This window comes from Megachile rotundata, chromosome 15, assembly GCF_050947335.1.
Source record: "Megachile rotundata isolate GNS110a chromosome 15, iyMegRotu1, whole genome shotgun sequence".
NCBI classification, from domain to species: domain Eukaryota; kingdom Metazoa; phylum Arthropoda; class Insecta; order Hymenoptera; family Megachilidae; genus Megachile; species Megachile rotundata.
The window spans coordinates 6,031,059-6,049,191 of NC_134997.1; the positions used below are offsets into that span (position 1 = coordinate 6,031,059).

Consider the following 18,133-nt stretch of genomic DNA (forward strand, 5'->3'; position numbering starts at 1 on the left):
CATGTTTCCTCTTCCACAAATTTCGAAACATCTAGAAATTCGTATCTCGAATGCATCCATGTCGCCGTGCGTGACATGTCCGCTTTACTTTTACGCCAATGATTGACTGTCAACTTTACGTTCGTCAATTCTTCTTTTACCTTTTTGACATTCCGTGGCACCAGGTAAATCGTCGCGTTGCGGCCCGAAAAAAGAGGTTCGCGGCAAACGGGAGCGGACTGTTCACCCGACTCGAGCTCGTGTATCGATTATGCCGAGCGCGATGGTCTAAATCGCGAATAAATCTCGGCCGTTCAGTCGCATAATATTCGAGTGCTTTATGGTCTTCAATGTCGCGAAGTCGTCGACTGTCTCTTGAACGAGTGGACTGTCGTACGATCTCGCTGTCCTGACCAGCAGGAACATGAAATCGAAATCTGATCATTTTTACAATAACGCCGCAAAATCCTCCCCGTGTCCTGAACATCGAAACCAGCGCACTGATCATCGTGTTGCTGCGAGGCCGAATCATTATTTGTCAGAATGAGTCAATTAACAGTATCCTGCAATCCGTCAGGTTGTCAACATGGTTATTCGTATATTTTTCTAAATGAAATTATTTAGTCGAATTTATATGCTTCTTGTTTATTTTTATTTTAACTGCAATGTTTGAGAGGGAGATATTGGGGTGGAGAGATGAAGGAGAGATTGGGGGATCCGAATTGGATGTTTGGTTTTCTGTGGAGGTTAAAAGTGGGATATGTTGAGAGAGTAATTGGGGAGATTTTGCAGGTCGTTGATTTATTGAACACTGTTCTGAAAATTTTTAGGTTTAAATTCGTAAATTACTAAATTCTTGAATTGTTTAATTCCTAAATTCTTATTTTTTTAAATTACTAAATATTTCAATTTTTACATTTTTACATTTTAAAATTTTTACAATTTTACGATTTTATATTTCTACATTTGTAAATTTCTAAATTTCTGAATTTCGAGACTTCTGAATTTCTAGATTTCTGAATTTCTAGATTTCTGAATTTCTAGATTTCTGAATTTCTAGATTTCTGACTTTCTAGATTTCTAGAATTCTGAATTTCTAGACTTCTAGATTTCTAGATTTCTAGATTTCTGAATTTCTGAATTCCTAGATTTCTGAATTTCTAGATTTCTGAATTTCTAGATTTCTGAATTTCTAGATTTCTGAATTTCTAGATTTCTGAATTTTTAGATTTCTAAATTTCTAATTTTCTAAGTTTCTAAATTCATGAATTCCCAAAATAAGTACCTAAATTCTTACATTTTTAAATCCCTACTAAATTTTCAACTTCCTAAACTCCTAAATCCCTCAGTTCTCAAGTTCTCAAATTTCCAAATCCTCAAATCTCTAAATTCCCAAGTTCCCAAATTTGCAAATTTGCAAATTTCTAAATCCCCAAATCTCCAAATCTTCAAATCTCCAAATCTCCAAATCTCCAAATCTCCAAATCTACAAATCCTCAAATCCTCAAATCCCTGAATGCCTAAATTCCTAAATTCCCAAATTGCTCATCATTCATTTACTACACAATTCAGAGAACGAAGAGTCCGCGAGCGTTACCGAAAAAGGCACGATGCAAAGTCCAGGAAGTAAAGCCCCATCTCAAAAAAATCGAACACCGCTTCAATCCGGCCGCAGTTCAACCCCTGTACGTATTTCCCAAATATTTCATTCCAAAATTGTCAAAACACATTTACGGAACACACGAAATTTTATCTAAAAATTCAAAACACATGAAATTTTATCTAAAACTTTTACCTATTTGAATTTCGCCTACTAGAATTACGTATCAATGAAACAAGCTCGAAATAACTAAATCCCATCGTTTAAATCGAAATTGCATCAAGTTCTGTTCGCATAGTTGACGATCGATAACGATAAAATCGAATGCAATCGTGAGATACAATTTTAGGGAGACTCTGTGAGTAATTCGACGGAAGATGCTTTCACTGGTAACAAACCGCAGGGCAGTTCTGTTCGTCGGACATCGACGAAATCATCGGTCAGCCCCACTTCGTACAAAAGACCGTCCTCGGCTTTAACCACTGGATCTATGAAGCTCGAAACACAGTATTCAATGAAAAAGAAACGTTACCTGCAGCTGAAGAAAGACTTACTGGACAAGCAGGTACATAAAAGACATATAACTCGATCAAGGTGAGATAGCTCTTTGCACTCAAACAGTATCTCCAAATCTTTTCAGTTGAAAAGTTTTTATTCTTTTGAAGCTTTTATTTTATGCCATTTCAGCAGAAATTATGGTCCTTCGGCTTATCAGGGATTAAATTAAATTTTGATGTTGCAATCGTAGTATCTCGCAAAAGTTAGCAATCAGATCCACAAGATTGATTAGAAATCAGAAGATATCTAGAAATAGTGACACTAATATTGTAATGATATAGAATTTCAACAATTGACACTGTATTAAGAAGTTGCAATCTAATATTTACTAAAGTACCGGTTTGATGCTGCAAACTATCCTATTAATTATTAATTAATTAAGTGTCCTATTATTTAACTATCCTATTAGTGTCAGTGATCTAACGAGTCGTAAATTCACAGAAACACGCGCAAGACCTGTACAACGACATAACGCAGATCCGCGAGAAGCTGATCTCCTCCGGCAGCAAGGATCCAGGTAAACTAGAAGACGTAAAGGTGGAGGTAGGATCCCCGAAGTCGCCCATCGAAGCGAAAGAGCAAATCGACAACAACCTCGAGAAACTCGCCATCGGCGGCGAGTTCCTGAGGAGCCTCGAAAACAAGCTGCACGATATCCCGAGGCGGTCGCAGGCTCTCTGCCAGGAGCTGCTGGACAAGCAGTCAGAATTCGTGGCTTTCGTCACATCGCGTCTGATAAACGCCAGCGAGGTCGGTGTCGACGACACGAATTCCGTGTTGACGATGCAACTGGAGGCTCATCAGAAGGAGTGCGACGTCCTGAGGAGCCGGTTGGTCGAGATAGAAGAAGCGGAAGCGAACTCGATGGCGGAGTTGATGAAGAACGTGCGCGACCTGGTGAAAGGTTACGAGAGTTACAGGATGAAGCTGAAGGAGCTGAAGGTGATCGAGAACCAGAAGGAGCTGGAGTCTCAGTTGAACAGCACGGCGGAGGAGTTGCAGACGGAACGGGAGAAGAGTAACCAAAGCAAGGAACGTGTTAAGGACATGGAGGCCAAGTTGCTGAAGGCTCGTGCGAAGATACGAGAGCTGGAAGCACATGTGGCGAACGACGACGCGAAGATTTTGCAGTTGCAGACCAGCGTGAAGAGCCTGGAGACGCAGATGAAGCAGAAAGATCAGTCGATGGAGGTGAGGTTAAAGGAAATGCAGAAAACGATGAAGAGCAGCAAAGGATTGGTCGATAAGGTGGAGAAACAGCGGGACACACTGGAAACACGGTTGTTCTCTCTAATAACTATCGAATTATTCGCGGTCGTTGTAATCGTGAGGCTAGATTTTCGTGTCCTCTTGATCTGGCCTGCTTTAGGCTGGTGGAACTGAAGGAGAAGATGAACAGTAAAGAGAATGACGCCATGAACACTATCAAGGAGCTGTCCGAGAAGCTGAACGAGGTCATTAATGAAGTTGCAGTGGAAAGGGAGAAAAGGTAACGAGGAAACTTCTTTTGCAGGAAGATAAAGGGAGAATGTTGAAAAATATCCTTTTCGTCTTGAACGAATAAAGTGGTTGAGAGGTTAGAACTTGTTTGGGTCAAAAAGTACAACCCTGGGAATTTGTTCTCGGCAAAAATACGAGTTTCTGTTAAAATTCTTAACAAATTGGGGCACGTAGTAATAGATGTTTTCTTTGAAATACGTGTGATGGTTGGATGCATATTTTTAGATGTATACGTAGGACGTATTGGGCAGTGGATTAAATTTATTAAGTTAGAACTTTGGAAATTTAGAATTATAAGGGTTTCATGTTGTTTTCACGTTTTGGATTAATAGCTCTAAATAAATATTTCGAAATTTAGTAATTTAATAATTTAATAATTTTATAATTTAGACATTCAATAATTAAATAATTTAATAATTTAGTAATTTAATAATTCAATAATTTAATAATTAATAATTCAAGAATTCAATAATTTAATAATTTTATAATTTAGACATTCAATAATTTATTATTTTAATAATTTAATAATTTCAGAACTTAGAAATTCAGTAATATTAAAGTACATTAATTTCATAATACGGCAATTTTCCAACTGAGACAATTTGAAATAAAATTAAAGTCAACCTAAATAATAATATCTAATTTGTACGCTGTTATTTTGAAGCATCAGAATATTCAATTAATTTGTAGAATCTGTCAAATCGAAATAACATTTGTAAAGTCTCTAATTTTTTTTCGTAAACATTTATTTTTAAACAGACAACAAGTGGAAGAAGCTTTCGGCGAGCTAGAAGAACGGTACAAGAACCTCGAAGAGAAGAGTCAACAGTTATGCGAACTCGCCGAAAAGAATAAAGATTTCACGATTATAGGTACGAAATGTAACAAACTCTTAAAAACTATAACTTTTAAACAAGGAAACACGAATATAATATGCATTTAGTATATATATTTTCAACTTTTAGACAAAACCAACAAAATTAAGTATTTAATAGAATGTTACTAAATACTTTTGAAAAAGTAATTCTAAGTCATTGAAAAACTTTCAATTTCTTCTGCGTTCGCACATTTATTTAATAATGAAGGAACCACATTTTTTATTGTACCTTCTATGTTAAAGAACAAGCTTATTATAATAAAAGTTTCCGGGAGTTAAACAGTTCACCTTCAAGCAATGTCAACGAAAAACAATTAATAAAAATTTAGTTTAAAAATTCGAGTAAAACTATAATCCTCAAAATGGAATTAAAATTAAAAAAAAAATTGTTTATTGTTCATTAGAGGGAAGTCACTCGGAGAACGAAGTCCGTTTGTTCAAGGAACTAGAGGAAACTAGGAAAGAACTGATGACGCAGAGAGAAATGATGCTTCAACTGCAACAAGAGAAAGAGGAGATCGTTGCAGTGATGCATCAAGCGGCCGTTAGTTTGCACTACTTTCGGGATATGTCCTCGTATAAGTCCTAAGAACTACTCAATGCGATCATTTCGTTCGTTAGATATACTTTTATATAGAACTTGATTAAATTCGTGGCGCATAAATAGTGGAAAAACTGTTTTACTCGCGAAGACATGTACAATGAAAATCTACGATAGAATTTTCTGTTGGCAAGACTGGATGAGAAATTATACTTCAGAAAATCACTAGATGGTCTATGTATAAATTTTTTTTTAAAGTGTCTCCAATATTCAAGTACAAACCTAATTACAAATTTTCGGTTTCAAATTCTAAATATCTATATTTTAAATTTTCAAAATTAATTAATTTTCATAGCAGAACTAATTTAAATTGCATCAACATTCTACTCATAATTTTACACTCATTTTTACAAATTAGAAAATTTAAATACATTGGTAAATATAGTAATACAAAATTAAATGAAATTGCGTCTACTTCTAAACTTTCGATGAATCAATGAATATCTTGAGAGGGAAAACTTGAAAATAATTTGCTTTCAATAATTATTTCGAAGCACCACGAATTCAGTCGAGTTCTGTATATTTCAATGACAAGACGATAATTTTTAATCATCTTCTTTCCGCGTCCTTTTTTCTGTTCCCGTGGGTCAGAGTCACGAAGAAGAAGAAGACTCGAGAGAAAAATTGGCTAAGGAACTTGTATTCAAGACTAACGAACTACAAAACATGATGATGCAGAATACGGAACTGAAAAAGGTTGCAAAAAACGCGTAAGTTATATCTAATTTAACGAAATGTGCACGCTATGTTCGGTTTTCACTCAATTTTACTTCTTTACTTGTTCCTTACTAGAGTTAGCTCCAATGACGCTACTTTTGAAACTATCAGTCGTGAAAAGTCGAACAATACTAATAATGTTGCTTGCATATTGCAACGGGTTTTAGATATCCATCTGTATTACATTAAAAAACTACTATAAGGGTTAACAACAAAATTAAAACTAAAATCTGTACAATTTCACAAAAATTTCACTTCAACTTTTTTTTTACCAAATGAAAATTACAGCTCAATATATTTCCTTTACCAAATAAAAATTTCAATTCAATATATTTCTATTAACAAATAAAAATTTCAGTTCACATTTTTTCAAATCAAAGAAAGAATCAAGTCAAGATTTCGTGAAGTTTACTTCTTTTTCGACTTTTTGAGAGCCAGTTACATCAGTACATGAAACCGGACGTAGCATAGAACATTCAGCCCTAATGACGCTACTTTCTCCACGTCCGAGGAGTCGAACAACGCAACTAACAACGTTCTTCTCTATTTTTTCTGCTACGAAACAGCCAAGAAAGAAATGGAATGTTAGAAAGGCAGTTGACAGAGATTCAGAATCGACTGCAGACACATTTAAAAGAGGGTGGCAAAGTTGGGTCGAGCGCTCATGCGATTGAGCTTCAACAACAGGTTTCCGATCTCCGTAACAATTTGGCGGAAGTAGTTCGGCAAAAAGAGGAGCTAGAAATTGCATTGACTCAAAAGCAATTGGAGCTGGAACAGCGTGATCGTGTGATGCGTGAACAGAGCAAGTTTCTTAAGGTCAGAGACGAATTGCTTGATATTTTGAAGGGAAAAACGCAACAGGAAAATGGGGAAATGTCCAACAGCGACGAAAACAACGAATATGATCAAGTAATTTTATATTTCTTCCTTTTTATGTTTAACATAATTTTAGAATTTAAAAATTTGGAATATCGAAACTTAAGGTCCTTAATTTTTATACTTGGGAATTTCAGAATTTAAAAAAGAAATTTTAAATCATAAAAATTCCGAATATTAACTAATTTACGAGTATTGGAGCACGCCTTTCTACCCCTACTTTATCTCGAGAATAGTATGCTCAATAATTCCGTATGCCTTCCTTTATCTTTTCCGTAATCTCGCCCCCTGTGTTCAGTACTGTATCTGAGAATATAAGAACCTGATCTACCCTCTACATAATCGTAGTTATGCCAATGTTAGCATACCAAAGTACTCAGAATGTGCGAGACCTGGGGCAAAAATCGATATTATTTCCAACGTTACTGACCCTTGTTATATCGCTACAGGGCTATGTTAGCAATGCAGAAAACCTTGAGGCCTTTAAAATTTTGCAGATTTGGAAACTATATCCCTAAATTTTCTAATTTAGAAATTGGATTCTGAATAAATTCGATCAAAATAATTATTCTTTGCAAACTATCTGGTGCAATAAAATCTATGTAGGTTCAGAAACAGATAGCGGCCAAAGCGGAAATGATTCAAGAGCTGTACACGACTTTGGAGAACAAGCAGCGGCAGATAATGCGTCTGGAGAAGATGGTGAAGCTGATGGAGGACCAGCAAGATCGTGCCCAGGCACAGCGCACACGTTTCGAGAATCGCATTGCTCAACTAGAGCTGGCCATACAAAGGAGCAAGGAACAGCGGTACGTTAGGGAAAAGTCTCCGTCTCCTCTAAAATTTCCCGTAGACAGTGAACAGGAAACGTCGCAGGACTATTACAGCGATTCTGAACCATCTCCGTTGCAAAATTCGTTCCGCTCGCAGTATGTCTCGCACGACTCGGTTGCCAAAAGGTCAAATTATTTGTCTCATTCTGTGCCGTTGCAAGATGGTCGTTGTTTCGTGCACGATTATGAAAACGAGACGCCGCGACAGACTTCATCCGACGAAGATCAATCTTATATCTGTGAACGTTGTCGACGAGAAACGGAGACCTTGAGACAGGACGATGGACGATGGTTAGACAGGAACGACTCGGACGACAATAACTCTGAGGCTTTTCGTGACTGGTCCGGGAATAGGCACAATCTGGAAGGGTTAAAAGATTCAGATGATCGTGATTATCGCGTTGACTATCTTCGTAACTTACCGGTTAAGAGTAGAAACTATACTCCGATGTTCAATCGGCATGGAGACTCTGATAACGTGGACGACAGTAGCAGGGAGTTGCATTATCAGAAAGAATATCAACTACGTAATGATCTTCGTCGTCGTTTTTGGCCGTCGACAAATAGGACAGAATCTCATGGCATGAATTTATAAAAATTTCGTTGTATCATCTGCTAAGGTACTTTTGGCACTTGCAAGTAAGACACCTTGCTGTAATGTTGCAAACATTGTTGTAAAAATATAATTGCCTGTGAGTGACAGATGAGATTTGATCAAATTTTCTGGAGTTGCTATAATAATTGTAAGAATACGGTGTTTGTTAAATATGAATATTGCAAAGCGTGCTACTATCGTCTACCAGTGAAATTCATATAAGTTTTAATGATAATTTCGACTGCATGCAATCTGAGATATAACTTTGTAAATAAATTTGAATGTTGTGAATATGGTCTGATTTAATAGGCTAGGTACTCCCTGCTACAAAGTTTTCAATGTCATATTGTTGATAGAAAAGTTTCTTACAGAGTGCCTAGCCTTTGAAACAGACCGATTTCTAATCCCTTTGTCTCTCTGATCGATTGTATTTTCTGTGTTTTAGGGGTAAAGGTTTCGGCATCCTGTAAGGAACTTTCTAGTCATCGTCGACGTATATGTCTCCATCAAATTACATCAAAATCAAAACGATTAGTTACTAACCGTTACATCATTGATGAACAGCGTTCTACTACATTTGCAAGATTTTGGTCAAAGTGAAGTAGAAATTGTTCGCAACATTTTAAAAGGTGTATAAATTAAACAGTGATTGTCATATCCTAAATTCGTTAGCAACAGTTAACAAAAATTGTTTATGTATTTCAATTTACATGTATATTTGATAAGACTTATTTGTATATCTGTATATTGTGTTTATACATTTTATTTTATAATAAATTGGATGAACTTAAATTATATTTACAGTACTGTACGTTAATCACTATCATTTTCACTGCTGCCAGAGTATGCTCCCAATAAGGAGAGCCCACTGTTGGTATTGCTTATTGCGTTACTTGTACTTTCGGACGTATTTACACTTGCACTACTATTACTTTCTTTACTTGAAGGATTTGTTTCATCTTTTGTGACAATTTCAGTTTTTTGCTTTTCTGTGTTTGTTTTAATACCTATATTTGTTTTCCTTTTAACTATACCCAACAAATTCTTTTTATTTGACGATGTACCCACACTTTCAGACCATGACGAGTTAGATGGCTTTGCACTTGGTTTGCTATTCACCTTGAGAGAAAGAAAATAATTGTAATTTTTGTAAATGTATCATTTGTGAATTAAAAACTAATTTATAATTACCTTATCTTTATCTACTGTTATTGTATCTGTTGTTGACACGGTATTGTTAATTTCTTTTCTATTTTCTTTCTTATCTTCTTTTGTTTTGATTATTTTCCTTGGTGGTTCACTAGTTTCTTGTTCATCTAGTTCAACAATTTCTTCTTCCACAATAGTCTTCTTACCAAATATCGATTTAATGCATTCTTCATCATACTCTTCTTGTTCCTTTTCTGTCCTTTGCTTAGCTGTCTCTGTATCAAATTGTTCTAACATTTGATCATAGTCAATTGCTTGCTGTCTGCGATTAAGATCTTTTAATTCTTCTAAGGATTCTAATAATTCTAATTCTTGTTTCGATTGTAATGTTCTTTTTTCTAATAGTTTCATTGGATTGGTAGCTTCCTCTTCCTTCTCTTCATCTTCTTCCCTCTGAGCTTGCTCTTCAGCCAATTTTAAGGCCATGAAATTCCTGGTAGCACCTGCTTCGATCTCATAATCTGTGTTCTTCGGATCTGTCTTAAAACTTATCTCTTGAAGGCATCTAGTGCATTTTATGTAAAACCTGTAAATTCGTATTCCTAAATAGTCGTCACCTTCTACGTCTTCTTTACGAGCATTAAATTTCTTTCCTTTATAAATATACTCTCCACAAGTTTTACATCTCATGTTGAAAGGAGCCATCAAACGTACCGTATATTGCCTATTTCGGGCCAATTTCATACGAGGAATCTTCGACGGATCGAAATCCGGTGGATAATATTTCTAAAATGTAAACATTATAATAAACAAGTTGAATAAACTTAACATGCATAACCAATATAAACAATAACAAAAACAGTTGTTATGTTTAAGTTTAAGTAATCAATTATACAAAATTTTACTTACATTTAAAACTTTACGCTCCGACATGTTGTTTTAGTTTAATATAATTATCCTTCAAGAAATATGTATTATATTAGACACATATAAGAACAGTTACAAGTTAAAGGAAACTTAGGTTAAATTTGTTAGTAAGGTGACAATTCATGAGTGGCGCATGTGTGCAATGCTACCACCATTCTAACATGAACTTTGTATGATCTGCGCAAGTGCAAGAGTCTTGCATTGGTACACCTGATACTTTTCGATTCGTAACAAATACGAATTTGCAGAATTTGCTATTTTATTTGTGATACCGTCATTGTGCTTTTAGCAAGTGTAAGTTAGTGTTGCTAGTGATATATTTCCAGTTCATTTATACAGAAACGTAAGTTAAAATCATTATTTATTAAATGTAGTTAGCAAATTATCGTGAAAACGCATATTGCTGAAAAATTATTGTTATCAATTCTATAATCATTGTCAAGTGATGTTATATTCCCTGCCTCGTAAAGAAATTTTTATAAGCAAATTATATTAACAAATATGGAGTGTATTCACTCATTTCACAGTTTTTAACGTATTTTTAAAAGTAAGATATAATATTAAAATTTAGAGGTTGTCAATCATCATTGGAAAATTCCAGTTGTCATTACAGAATTACTACTTTGTAATCTATATATCAATTAGTATATAATTTAACAATAATTGTACTAGTAATTGAGAAATACATAATTTTTGTTATCATGTAATTTGTTACTGAAAACCATGAATCTGTTGCTTTTGATTTTTTTACTGCTGTTGTTTTTAATTTCTTTACTGGTGTCGGATTGCAAGTATTTTGAAACAAAATGGCGGAATTTGGTTCTCCATGTTACGTTATAGAGTTGAATGATCGCATTACGTAGAATTTGTTTAATCTACAGAAGGACATTTTGAATAAGGTTTCAGAAGTTTGTGTGTGACTTTGTAACATTATTATTGACAAATTATTTAAAATAAAAGTATAACTAATAATTATAATAAATTTATTATTAATGACATACAGAATAAGCAAATATAGCTGATTTTTAACTTAACTTCATTTCAATTAATGTCTCATTGTTAATAGCAAAAAATGTAAAGGCAGACTTTTAACAAATGTGTCTTTTAATAATAATCGGAGCATTTGTAATTAAAGTCCAATTAATAATAGCATAAAAAATCAATTTTATAATAATTATTCGGTCCGTATAATCAGCACGCTATTATTAATAACATTTGCTAAAATATCCTGATTATACAATTATCCTCGGTGAAATTAATGTTCCGTTATAGTAGAGTTAGAGTAAATTCGTTTCACATGGGACGAATTAAAATTGGTGGCAAGACCTCCCCGGATGTTTCCCCGGCTTCTTCTCTCTAACGTGAATTTAATATCCGTGAATATAATGCGGGCATTTGACCGAACGATGAAAGCAAGCGTACAGAAGAAGCAGCCTGTCTTGCTTCGTAGAACTGGATTCAATTCGTCTTCGAGTGCGTACGTTTGTATACAGAGAGTTTAAAAAATCTTCAGACATTTTTAAATTATATTTCGTACCAGTTAATATTTCCTATCCAGTTATTCTTATGATATTAAATTGAATCAACGGGTTAATTTTTCTGACGTACAGGCGTTTACATATTTTGTCCATTTATTTTATAAAAATCGAATTTACATATTTTTCAATTGTAGAATGTTTGTATTCATTAATTATGGATTTTTTGATTATGGTATTTTCGGATTTTATTATAATTTTACAATTGTAGTATTTTCTGAATATGAGTCTTTTAATTATAGGCAATTTTTTCATATAATTATGGGAAATTTTTTACTTATGGGATTTTTTATTTGTAGGATTTTAAGATTTTTTCATCATAAGATTTGATATTTTTTAATGTTGGAATTTTGCATGTTAGGGTTCTGTAATTTACTAATCTTTGAATTGTTAAATTTTTAATTTCGAAAAATAGTAATTACAAATACATTTACGAAAAATTATTTTCGAATGTAAATCTTGACCCATGAAAATTTAGAAAACCCTATCTCGCATAAATCCTTAAAATCTTGACCTGCTAATTCTTTTCTTGTCCACCACATGTTCATAGAAACTGTTTCTCCTTCGAATTTATGCCCAAATTTTCGTGCAACCATTTTGAAACACTCTGTATAAAGGTTATTCAGCTAAATGCAAGGTCATGGGTACATGACTTGGGTCAGTCAAGCGCGTAAAACGGCCAAACAAGAATCTTTGCGTAAAAAGAACTATCCCACGTCCCTTTTGCGGGACGGTGGAGGTGTTTACGTATGCACGGATAAGTATACACATCTTCAAAGTGTGAATTCGTAAATTCTATTACGTGTATTCTCATTTCCGGCCGTTTCACTGTTGCTTTCCCGTTTCACTTCGGTTCTTCCTGTTATGTCGTCGATCTACTCATTGGAAATACATGTTAAATTAAGAACTAGATTTATGATCTTCGCTTTTTCTTGCGTAGAGAGGTATTTATAAAATACTATTTAATTTATTATTTGTCTGACTTATTTATTATTTAAGTATTTCTGTATGACGGCGGGCCGTGAAAGCCTCAATTCTCTCAATTTATTATTTATTAAATAAATAACAATTTAGCAGAAGTTAATATCTAACAGAAGTAGTAAATTGTTAATAGATTTTTTTATAAATTCAATATTATAATATTTATTTTTATACTGAAATATAATATTAATATTTATTACTATAATATTTATTATAATAGTGAATAACTTCAATATCGATTATTTTTATCTGAAACAAAGAACAAAGATTTTCTCCAAAAGATTTAAAAATTTTATCGCAGTTCTAAGAGCACCAATTCTTCACAGAACTTACTCATTTATTAATTTAATTAATTTGTTAAATATTTGTTACGTTTTTATCTGAAACTAATAATAAATATTTTTTCTGAAAGATTTAAAATGCTAGTTTTTGTCTTAAATAATTTTTTGAAATTTATCAATTCCTCACAAAATTCACAAAAGGAACTCATATATTAATTTAATTAATTTATTAATTATTTTACATTTTTATCCATAACAAAAAACAAACATTGTCTCAAAAATATTTAAAAAATTATTTTTTGTTGTAGTCGATTTTTTTAAAAGCACCAATTCTTCACAGAACTTGCTTGTTTATTAATTTAATTAATTTGATAAATATTTTTTATATTTTTGCCAGAAGTTAACAATAAACATTTCTACTGAAAGATTTAAAAAATTATTTTTTGTTGTAGTCATTCTTTTAAATTCTTTACAGAATTTACAAAATTTTATAACATTTATTTATTTACAATCACTGTATAGACAACGAGGATGTACTTTCAGTTAAATGATATTATAGTATTAAGAAATGATTTTTCAACTATAATTGTTTTAACTAAAAGAGACATTGTGCATAACGAAATGCTTGTAATCTTCATTTTCTATATCATCGTTCTGCTTGCTTTCACTAATACTTTATTTGTAAACCCGCTTCATATTCTTCATGTTTTATTGAACATCCGATCTTCATTACGCTCTTTTTGTTATTGCAGTTGTAGCTCAGGTTTTTCCACCTAGAAATGAATTTTCATTCCGATGTTCGACCTGTGGAAAAAAAACGATTTTAAATTCTATTTCCTGTACCACCGACCATCCTGTACTGTTCGTTAAAAACTAATTACACCGTTTTCTGATCAGTTCATATTCTTGTCCCGAATTGCGTTTTCGAGGTCTGATAAAATTTTATTTATAAACGATATGCATGAAATTTTATGGATTTTTATAAGTAGGTACTTTGAATATTAAGTTTACTTTTATAGAGTAGTTAAAGGTGTAGTGGTTTTCGGTCGTAAAATTTTAATTGACATCTGATGTTATGGTTAATAATTATCCTTGATTTATGAATATATTATAAGCCGTAAAATTTCGTAATTTAGAAAGATCTTAAAAGGAAGAAATTACAACTTTTTGATGGGCCGCTATAAATTTTTATACCGTTCTGAGCACAGACTGCTTGAAATATCTTAATCTACTTTGTCTCTACTTTTATTTTATACGAAGAGTTTTAAAATAAATATACAAGTTAAATGCAATATTATTCTGTAACTGCATAAAACTTTGATCAGTGATGGCACAATTACGATTAATAACGATACAATTAAATTCAATAAATAAAATACAAATTACACAAATCATAACCTAATGAAATGAAACGTCAATTATTTACAAACAAAATATTTTAATATAACTGAAAAGAAATGTTTAGATACGTCCTCCTAACAATAAAACGTGGAAAATAATTTGAGTGTGAAAGGAAGCTGTTATCAAAATAATTTTTAGCTAAAAATTTATCAGACAGAAGCAGCAAAATTGTTGCCGGAATTTTTGTTCGTTCGCCTCTCACTATATCTAAATGAATGTGAAAATCGTGTGTGTGCTCGGAGACAACGAATTTAGAACCAGGAAGTATAGTTGTAGGCGTCAGTGAACTTCATTTTATCGTTCATTCATTCTGTGATTCCACGGTTTTAGTATTTATAACTAAAACCATTGACTGCGATAACAAGTACAGTGATAATACGAAAATAAGAACCTATTATATTGTATTATATTATTTATACCTATAGGCAATGTAAATGAATTAAACTAGTACTTGTATTATTGACATTTCCTATTTTCATAATGTTACCACAGTTTATTTTTATTGATGAACTAATGCAATTATTTTCACATTGAATTACCACTTTACAATTACGTAGCAAATGCAGTTACTTATAATGAAATCATGTTTTGAAATTTATATTTACCTGTATATTATATATATTATATACATTAATGGCTAGGGATTTTTGGATTTAAAAATTTCTTGATTTAAGAATATAGGGATTTTGGTATATAGAAAATCTAGAAAATTTTGGGGGTAGGTATTTTGGGACATAGGGATTTTGAAAGATGGCGATTTTTGGATCTAGGGAAATTTTGATTTAGGGATTTTGGATCTAGTGATTTTGGGATCTTGGGAATTTTCATCTAGAGATTTTGGAAGATTTTGAGGTATGAAGGTTCCGAGGTCTAGGGAATTTTAGATCTAGCAATTTTAGGATCTAGGGAATTTTGATTTAGGGATTTTGGGATCCAGGGAATTTTTGATCTAGGGATTTTGTGATCCAGGGAATTTTTGATTCAGGGCCCTAGGGAATTTTTTATTTAGGGATTTTGGGATCTAGGGAATTTTTGATTTAGGGCCCTAGGGAATTTTTGATCTAGGGAATTTTTTGATCTACGAATTTTTGTAGCCAGGGAAATCTTGATATAAGGATTTTGGAAGATGGATTTTGAGATATGGAGGTTTTAAGGTTTGGAGTATTTTGGATCTAGGGACTTTTTGCTCTAGGGATTTTTCGATTTGGATATTTTAGTATACCGGTGTTTTCGAATCCGAGGATTTTGTATTTAGGGATTTTGGCATCTAAGAATTTTACGACTTAGGGATTTTTAGATCTAGGGATTTTGAGGTCTAGGCATTTTAGGATTTACAGATTTTGAGATGTGGGGATTTTGGGATATGGGGATATAGGTTATAGTAAGGTTATAGTGAAGTATAGGATATAGTGATCTAGGATAATAGGTACCAAGATTGTATCAATCTAGGTTTAGATTTAAGTATGTGGTGATTTAGAGATTTGTAAGTCTAATGATGTGTGATTTAGGAATTTATAATTATGCTTTGTAAATGTAATATGCAGATTTATCATCTTCTACGTTAATTTATGAAAACTTTAATACATTATATATTCATCGTTCCCTTTTCATATAATGATAAGTATATCACAATTTAATTATTTTGGACATAACTTGTATTTCAATAATTGAATAATCGTGACTAATTAACGTCTTTTTTACCTCATTCGCATTCAAATTTATATACTTGAAAGAAATGTTATCGTTAGAATAGAGCAACAAATGTCAGTCCTCGAAATTGCGAAATTTTAGAGCGAACACAAAAGGCGAGTTTCCCACGGTACATCTCAATATTTCACAGTGCTTGGAATCAAGTTCTTTGCGCGGAAAAGGATTACGAGATTTGCAGAAGAAGTGAGCCTGAAAGCGAGAGAAAAAAAGCGAAGTGGAAGGTAAAAGTGAACTTTCAGGTTTTAAATGAGGGCTTTATATTTTAACGCAATTTACGCACTTTATCGTAATGTAAAACTTGGTTCACTTTGGGTGTAACTAGGATTGAGAGAAATCACCAAACGTTATATCGCCGTGTATCGTACGGATAGTTACAAGTTGTCTTGTAATATCTGTATTTGCTTAGTTCTACAATTTTTCGTGGTTAAAGCAGGGTTCACAAGATTCTTGTTGGTAATAAAAGAAGTAGGGTACACGAAGATTTGGCCGAATTTTTCTCAGAAACGTTTTGCACCGCACTTTGATCCCATCGCAACCGCAAATCGTGGTATGCCGTACATTATTATGCGTGCCACGATGCATTCAATGCAGCTTTCTTTCAACCATCACAAAACTTTTCATCGTCGAATTTCACGTGGTTTTCTTGTCTTTGCTGTAATTCGAACGGCGATTTAAGAGGAACGATAAATGAGTCTCAGAACACTCATCGATTTCGTTTAAATTGATTTCTGCTAACACGCTTACTGTGAAACATTAGTTTGAAAAATTCTTTGTTGATTTAAGTCTGTAAATAAGGAAAAATTTTTGAATTTTTGAGATTTGATTATTTGAACATTTCATACATGTATGTCTTTAGATTTCTGCATTTCTTAGTTAGGAAAATTGTAAGACTAAAAGTTTGTGATTTTTGTACTTCTAGATTTGTATATTTTTGAGTTACTGAAGTTTTCATTTTTCATGTCCTTTAGTTACTAAATTTGGAAATTTTAAATTTTACGATTCTAAATTACTCGATTTCAACATTTCTACAATTCCAGGTTACATTTCGATATTTTAACATTTGGAATTATTTAATGAATTCCTAAATTTCCATATTAGGATTAATTTCTGAGTTAGGAAATTTCAGACAACACATTACTAGATTACTAAATTTAAACACTTTTACATTTCTAGGTTATTAAATTACGAAATGTTCTAACTTCTAAACTTGTCAATTTTATCAAAAGTTTGAAATATAAAAATTTGAAAGATGAGAAGTTTTGAAGAAGAAGAAAATTGCAGTGCAAAATTTAAAAATTTCAGAATTTGAAACATGGAAAAGCTGTGAACTGCCAAGTTGGAAACTTCCTAATTTCAAAACCAAATAATTTCCAAAATCAAAAATTCTAAAATTGCAAAATTCCAAAATTTCAAATTTCAAATTCCAGAATTCCAAAATTCCAAAATTTCAAAATTTCAAATTTCAAATTTCAAATTTCAAATTTCAAATTTCAAATTTCAAATTTTAAATTTCAAATTGCAAATTCCAAAATTCTAGAATTCCAAAATTTCAAATGCTAAAATTTCAAATTGCAAATTGCAAATTCCAAAATTCCAAAATTCCAAAATTTCAAAATTTCAAAATTCCAAATTCCAAAATTTCAAAATTTCAAATTTCAAATTTCAAATTGCAAATTTCAAAATTCTAGAATTCAAAAATTCCAAATTCTAAAATTTCAAATTGCAAATTGCAAATTGCAAATTGCAAATTCCAAAATTCCAAAATTCCAAAATTCCAAAATTCCAAAATTTCAAAATTCCAAAATTCCAAAATTCCAAAATTCTAGAATTCCAAAATTCCAAATTCTAAAATTTCAAATTGCAAATTGCAAATTCCAAAATTCAAAAATTTCAAAATTTCAAAATTTCAAAATTTCAAAATTACAAAATTTCAAAACTTAAAAATTCTAAAGTTCCAAATTCCAAATTCCAAATTCCGAATTCCAAAATTCGAAGTTTCCAATATTTAAA

At 32.4% G+C, this 18,133-nt stretch overlaps 2 protein-coding genes and 1 long non-coding RNA gene across 3 annotated transcripts in view; 2 read left to right on the top strand and 1 right to left on the bottom strand.

The window, feature by feature from the left end:
• Positions 1-136: 136 nt before the first annotated feature.
• Positions 137-8,936, top strand: LOC100877024 (uncharacterized). The gene is made up of 11 exons (XM_012288714.2): positions 137-556; positions 1,552-1,664; positions 1,929-2,144; positions 2,579-3,417; positions 3,507-3,626; positions 4,397-4,509; positions 4,919-5,058; positions 5,707-5,825; positions 6,399-6,744; positions 7,318-7,520; positions 8,585-8,936. The coding sequence occupies exons 1-11, from the start codon at positions 523-525 to the stop codon at positions 8,607-8,609; spliced, it is 2,268 nt and encodes a 755-aa protein (XP_012144104.2). The 5' UTR covers positions 137-522; the 3' UTR covers positions 8,610-8,936.
• Positions 8,804-10,356, bottom strand: LOC100876135 (splicing factor YJU2). Its single transcript, XM_003704765.3, has 3 exons — positions 10,198-10,356; positions 9,331-10,074; positions 8,804-9,258 (listed from the first exon to the last, which is right to left on the bottom strand). Exons 1-3 carry the CDS (start codon positions 10,219-10,221, stop codon positions 8,953-8,955), a joined length of 1,074 nt encoding a protein of 357 aa, XP_003704813.2. The 5' UTR covers positions 10,222-10,356; the 3' UTR covers positions 8,804-8,952.
• A 76-nt stretch (positions 10,357-10,432) lies between these two features.
• Positions 10,433-18,133, top strand: part of LOC105662908 (uncharacterized) — a 32,075-nt gene continuing 24,374 nt past the window's right edge. The window contains exon 1 of the long non-coding RNA XR_013040550.1: positions 10,433-10,558. This is a non-coding gene — a long non-coding RNA (uncharacterized LOC105662908). The remainder of the gene's footprint in view (positions 10,559-18,133) is intronic.